The sequence below is a fragment of the Corylus avellana genome, chromosome ca4 (genome assembly GCF_901000735.1).
Source record: "Corylus avellana chromosome ca4, CavTom2PMs-1.0".
NCBI classification, from domain to species: domain Eukaryota; kingdom Viridiplantae; phylum Streptophyta; class Magnoliopsida; order Fagales; family Betulaceae; genus Corylus; species Corylus avellana.
Window position 1 is genome coordinate 5476497 of NC_081544.1, and position 7256 is coordinate 5483752.

Genomic DNA, 7256 nt, shown 5'->3' on the forward strand with positions numbered 1-7256 from the left:
ATATGCTTCAACATCTTCATTCAAAAACAATTAGAAATTCTAAAAGATCTTTGATTATATATATATATATATAAAAGAACTTCATAAAAATAAAAATGGAAAATTGAGGCAATACTTAAGTTTTAAGCATTTCACTCTCTGTATCTTATTCAAAACCAATAGTTGCAACCACATTCTACATCAATGGAGACACTACAATAATGTGGTTGCCCAAAGCAAAGATTCATAAAAACTCTCCCACATTTATTTTGACGATAAAATTATTAAAATCTTCCTCCCCATATGAAATTGTAGGCTCTAAAGGTAAGCAAACACTATATGGCCTCATTCTGAAATGAGTCGGGACAAATCGCCGCAGCCTTCAACATCTGCATTCGTAAATAACCTTTTCTTTTATGATCTCTTTTCTGTTTCTTGAAGTGCTAGTAGTCTCTTTGGATTGAATTTTTCTAATAAGTTTATATTTGCTTTCTGTTCTTTCTGTATCTATAATTTCTTTTGTTTGAATGAATGTTGGATTGTTAGGATAAGAAGCCATCAAATCCCATCCCATCGTGTCCTTTAATTTTTAGGATTTCAAATCATGCCCTTTAATCCCCCTCTCTCTCTCTCTCTCTCTCTCTCTCTCTTAATAGAGAATGCTTAAGATTCGATTCATGATAAGTGTGAATTTGAAAAGGGTTTACGAGATAAGATAATTAAAGGTGCTTCTGTCGTTTTGTTTAGAAAAAAAGAAAGAAACATGACCTTTTAGGCACTAGCTAAGAGAAATTCCTTAAAACAAGAAGAAATGTCTTCCTAAATAATCCAAGGTGTTGATTTTTTGTTGATATAATTTGTCTCGCCTTAATAATTTAGCAAAGACACATATGACTTGTACAGATGAAGCCTGCTCCGATACCGAAGTCAATAGAATGATTTATGAAAATGCATGTTTGATATGGCAAAGTATAAGAAGTCAAGGATTTGGCATGAAGGATGATAAATTCTCATAAACGACTTTCCTTTTAAATACGCCTAAGCAAATTCTTTCCTTAGAAAATCAAGCCTTCCTCTATAGGACTAAACCCAAATAGAGGAATGTTAACAGGTGATACCCTACTTTTAGGTGGGTAATCGATGGTTAGGAGAATGTCAGTTAATGAGTCTCTTGAAGAATCGAGAGTAAGAGGCTTTCTGTCCGTCTTGAAGGTGAATAGGGCTTCATGTGCGGGAAGGATAACAAGCTTTGTTATATTCTAGTAGGCCCCAGTGGACTTCTAATATTTTATATAACCAAAGTTTCATAGCCAAAATGAAACTACATTGCATAAATAATAAACAGAAAGAAGATTAGAAAAATGAAAAGCTTGGTGACAAAGATGCATGGGAGAACATGGAGACAGGATTGACTGAACATGTTCATGTGAGCAAATGGCGCCGAGGTTGGTGTAATTGCAGAACTACCTTAAAACAAATAGGGTTTTGGGGAAAAAAATAAAGCTGTCGGCAGGTGGGTTGGTCAAGTGGTCATGTCTTCCCCCATATTAATATAATAATATATGATACTGTTAATAATTGTCAACATTCTTTTTTCTTTTTTTTTATCCAATTATTTATTAAATAACTCTAGTCAAATATTTGTTTGTTTAACAAGAGATGACTTTCAAAAACAAGTAAAATGGTGTTCATGTTACAGGAAAGGTTCCTAGTTTTGCGTTCATAAGAGCATTATTAGAAGTTTTATCAAATTTTAATTATTAAAATAGTCTCTTTTTTTTTATTTCTTTTTTTTTTTTTGGCATTCCAGCAGTCTTACCATTTTAACAATTCACTTTTATTATTTAATTTAAATATTATTTTTCAAAGATTTCTTTATTCTTTCTTTAGCTTTTATATTTTGAATATTTGTCTTATTCTAAAGGTAATATTTTAAAAAAAAAAAAATTGTATTTTTCCTAACGGTGATGGTGAGACTCGAAATGAAGTGATGCACTGGTGGAAAGAAAATGGCGCTCTCTAGAAACGGGGTTAAATAAAATGGGTGAGAAAATGCAAAGAAAATGGAGGAGAGAGGCATGCGTGAGAAAGGGGAAAAAAAAATGAGGAGAGAGGGAAAAGTTTTTAATCGTTTTGTATATATTTGGTTTCAACAGAATAGAGAGGTTGCTGGTGAGGGATTTAGAGTTTTTTTACCAAATTGACTCACCAAAGTAGGTAAAAAAAAAATGGTTTTGGTGATACTGGTAATATTATGCTCTAAGAACATCAATAAGACTTCAGGTTTACACTAATCAGATATTATAATTCCTATTGCAAAAGTGGAACGCATGCCCTAGTCTTTAAGACTAACCACATGAGATTTGTTTTTAGGCCACTTAAATACCACCCTTAATGGTATACCTATTGTTCTTAGAGAAATGTTACACTTACCCTCATTTATTTACACAATTTTTTCACAACCCAATGGTGGTTTTAAAAGTCACCTATGAGTGTAAAAAAAATTATGTAAACAAGTAAGAGTAAGTGTAGCATTATTCTTGTTTTTATTGATTCTTTAGAATATATTATATATGCTTCTTGTTTTATAAAACAACCACAACATGTCGGATTTGGATTCTTTGCTATTGAGATGCATGAATTTCATCAAAATTCAAGTAGAAAGAGAGAGATTATGGGGTATAAATAAGAGTCCTACATCTTTAAATTCTTTGGGACAAATGAACCTTGTAAACCTTATTAAATTTTCAAAAATTTTATAAATTCAAACAACCAGATTATAAAATTTGTCTCAAATTTTTTTTTTACACATCAGTACAAAAAAAAAAAAAAAAAGAAAAAGAAAAAGAAAAAGAAAAAGAAAAGAGATAGGGGGATTCAGATTGTGTTTGAAAAATAGAGTTTTTAAGTAAAAAAAAGCTTTTGGACAAAAGCTTTATTTTTAAACTTATGCTAAAAATGTGTTTTTCCCATTTTTAGGCTTTTTAAACCTTTAAAAGCGTTTTTAATTTTTTTTGCTAAACGAATACTTTTTTATTTAAACGAACTTTTTAAGTGTTAAAAACACTTTTAAACCCTTGAAACAATATCACAAACATACCCTTGATTTAGTAGCGTTCACTTCAACTTGAGTCTATTCCATTGCGTAATGATTCACAGCACGCTAGGCGTGCATGAATAGTCATGTATGCCAAACAAAATTCATTTATTTTTTTTAATATTTTAATTATAAAAATAAAAAAAAAATAAAAAAAAAAAAATTTAACTGCGCATGTATAACTGTTCATACACCAATGTGCTGTTTATCATTACCCCTATCTCATTTATTGTGGTACTATTTTAGCTCCAAACTCAGTACTAGATTTTTAATGTTTTTGTACATATTTGGGTTGGTGAAAGAAATGAAGGGACAAACCAAAACAAGCAAAATACTGGGTGAAAGGGTAAATTCTGTCAGGTCTACGTCTTAAAAAGCTTTGACTAGGCTACCGGATGATTGGCTTGCGATTAGGGAGCGTAAATAATAATAATAAAAAAAATGACTGACCAATCAGGGAGCGTCGGTTCAATTTCAAATTTTCTTTTTATTAATTAAAAAAAGATTCACCCACTTTTAATTACAATCGACCGTTCAAGTGAGCTAACAAAAAAATCTTCTTTAAAGGACCATACAAGTCCGGTTTAGGTAGACTACTTGACTTTCTTATATTGGGTTTGGATGGGATAATTAAATTTTAAAATTTGAGAAAAGATACTGTGAATTTATTTTACCAAAAAAACCCTCACACTAATTAAGAGATTGAAATCTCCATTAATCATATAAAAACACATCCAATTAAGATTAAGGCCACCAATGGTTAAGGTTAATTTATAATTTTATACTCACGTTTTGATTTGACTTTGGATGCGTCATTGCAATTTCATATATAAAAAATATGATTTTAAACCATATTCCAAAAAATTAATTGTTTAGGATTGCGTTTTTTTTTTTAAAAAAATGTAATCTGTATTTTCAAGTCGTATGCAAGGAGGGTTTTTTTTTTTTTTTTTTTTTGAAAAATGCACAATTTTAAAGGTTAAAATACGATTTTGCCAAATGCTTAACGCGTTTTTAAAAGTCATGTTTCAAGTCCCCATGAGTAATTTTAGAAGTAACTCTTATATCCCTCTTGTGTCACTCTAAGGGCCTATCTGGGTGTCATTTGAGGGGTTTAAAAATGCATTTAATACTCAAAAAGTTTGTTTGAAGAAAAGAGTACATGTTTGTTAAAAAAAATTGAAAGCGTTTTTAAGAGTCTAAAAAGCCTAAAAATATTAAAAACGCATTTTTGACAAAAGTTTAAAAATAAAATTTAAGCCAAAAATCATCTTTTGACTTAAAACTTAAAAGCTCTATTTTCTCAAAATCACTATGTGATCAAAACTCAATAATAATTAATCGCAATGCCGATCTGGGCTTTCAAAACATCCTCCTAGAAGGGGATTCCAAAATCGTGGTTCAAGCTATCAAAGGTGGGTCATCATGGTGCAGGTTTGGACAGATTATCGAGGATATCCACACCATTCTGCCGAGATTCAGGAGCTGGAGCGTGGAACATGTTCGATGAGAAGCAAATGAAGCAGCTCATGTCTTGGCTAAAATAGCGAGTATTACTGGAATACATAGTGTCTGGATGGAAGAAATCCCGGATGTTATTCAAGATGTAGTTGTTTTAGAGCAAATTGCTCTTGATGTTTAGAGTTTTCTTTTGAGCTCTTGGTATTTAGAGGCTCTCTGACTCTAGATGTTTTATGTACCTTTCCAGAATTTTTGAATAAAGATCAGTCAGTTATTCAAAAAAAAAAAAGAAAAAATCAATCGCAATGCCAATTATAATTTTAGAAGTCACATCATTTAAACCGACCCTTAAACTCAGTACATGACATTTAAGATTAACAATTTTTGAGCCACCTAAATCAATGACATAAATTGAAAATGAAATTAGGAGAATGAACAAGGATAATCCCGTCAATGCACCCTAATGGGCCTAATTGCTTTTGCCCCCAACGCATCCGAGCGCCGTACAGATGTAGGGCAGAGGTTTTCCACACCTGTAAACTTCGCACTTGGCATTTCTCACCTGAGAGAGAGAGAGAGCCTCCCCCGTAGTCTAATCGCAGTCAAGAGCACATCACTCTCTTATCTCCCTCTCTCCGGCCCCCACACTCCCCCAAAATCAAAGCGCAGTGGCCCCCACCCTCCTCGCCAAAAAATCCATCTCAGCCCCCACAAAAGACTCCACCATCTCTCTCTCTCTCTCTCTTTCCACCATCGCTGCTCTCCTGCTCCCTTCCTTTCATTCAACTATGGAAAACTACGGCTTCAACTCTTATCCTGATTCCGGCGAATCTTCCCCGCGCTCCAGGGAGATAGAGTTCGAGAACCCTCCGCCGTGGGACGATCAGCAGCAGCCTCCCAACTACAAGGCCAAGTTCATGTGCAGCTACGGCGGCAAGATCCACCCTCGCCCCCACGACAACCAGCTCTCCTATCTCGGCGGAGAGACCAAGATCCTCTCCGTCGACCGCTACGTCAAGTTCGACGCCATGATCTCCAGGCTCTCCGCTCTCTGCGCCGACGCCGAAGTCGCCTTCAAGTACCAGCTCCCCGGCGAGGATCTCGACGCCTTGATCTCCGTCACCAACGACGACGACCTCGATCACATGATGCACGAGTACGACCGCCTCTACCGCGCCTCCGCCAAGCCCGCCAGGATGAGGTTGTTTGTGTTTCAGGCGGCGCCGACGCCGAATCAGTCTTCTTCCAGCTTCGGCTCCGAGGGGGCTAGGTCCGATCGCGACCGCTTCGTGGACGCTCTCAATTCGGGTCCGACCGAGCCGCCCAAAGCTCCGGTGCCGAACGACGTTGATTTTCTCTTCGGCTTGGACAAAGGCGTCCCGCCGCCACAACCACCGGCGCATCTCCGAGAGCCTGTGCCCGAACCCGCTCCGCCACCGCCTACAGAGTTTCCCTCCCGGGCGGGTCACGGGGATCGGGTCTACGGGGACCGGGTCTACGGGTCCGACGTGGCCGTCAACCCGGTTGAGATCCAGAGGCAATTGCAGGAATTGCAGAGACTTCACATTGGGGATCACGAACAGGCGGTGATGTACACGAGAAAGAGCGATGAGAATCTCGTTGGAGGATACGCCGGCGATTACTACTTCCCCAAGGCGCCGGAAAAGGCTCCTTCTCCGGCGAACCTACCTCCCGCCACCGGGTACTGGACAGAAAAGCAATTCTCAGGAGGGGGTTTTCCGGGGAGTGCACCTGGAGCACCAGACCAACCCATGTACGTATTCTCAGGCCCGGGACCAGTCTACCATTCACCACCGATGGTCCGACCGATGGCCGCCCCAACCAATCAAGGATACTACGCCATGTCGCGCGTCCCGCCAGATGTTTACCGGGACCAACCGGTTTACAATGTGGTCCCGCAACCGCAGTCCCAACCACCACCGTTGTCCGCGGCTCCTCCGCAGGTTCATCCGCCGCCGCCGCAGCAGCAGCAGCAGCAGCAGCAGCTGCCGAAGATGACGGCCTACACGGAAGGGTTCAGTATGGTGCGCCCGAGTGGCGGCGTTGGCGGTGGAGCTGTTGTGACGGACACAGGTGGCTACGCGCCAATGGGCGCGACTGGGGGATACGACGGGCGACAGGTGTACTACACAGCCGCTACGGCGCCGTATCACGGCGTTGGCGTGGCCGTTAGTGCTGATATGAGGCAAGCTGGCGCGTTGGGCCAGGAGGGTAAGGTGGTTAACAAGGTTTCACAACCCTCTGTGTGATTATAATAATAATTTAGTTGCGTAGATAATACTCCAAATATAATAACCTTATTATAAGTTGAGTATTTATGTTAATTTTCTGCTTTATTTGTTTTAATATTATTATTATTATTATTATTATTATCATATGGTGTGGATTAGGAGGTCTTGCTTGCTTTTTTGTATAAATTAATGGAGATGGGGGAAATGATTCTGTGATTACAGCTTATTTACCATCCTTTTGCTTCTTTCCTGGATTCCTAAAATATCTTGTTTTAATTATTCACTAAAAGCTAAAATATCTAATCATTTTTTGAAAAATACCATTGAGGAATATCGTTTTCTTTGGCTTTCTTTGTATAATGAGATCATTTCATAAATATCAAATTTGTTTTCAAGAGTATTGAATATATTTTCTTAATATTATTTATTGAAAAAAAAAAAAAAAAACTTTGTTGGACATTCGAAGT

The 7256-nt window shown here is 37.8% G+C and overlaps 1 protein-coding gene across 1 annotated transcript; it reads left to right on the forward strand.

Annotated features, from left to right (window-relative positions):
* Positions 1-5121: 5121 nt before the first annotated feature.
* Positions 5122-6927, forward strand: LOC132180054 (extensin). The gene has a single exon (XM_059592896.1). It carries the CDS (start codon positions 5326-5328, stop codon positions 6805-6807), a length of 1482 nt encoding a protein of 493 aa, XP_059448879.1. The 5' UTR covers positions 5122-5325; the 3' UTR covers positions 6808-6927.
* Positions 6928-7256: the final 329 nt, after the last annotated feature.

Coding starts and splice junctions, on each gene's coding strand:
- LOC132180054 (XM_059592896.1), top strand. CDS start 5,326: ATGGAAAACTACGGCTTCAACTCTTATCCTGATTCCGGCGAATCTTCC.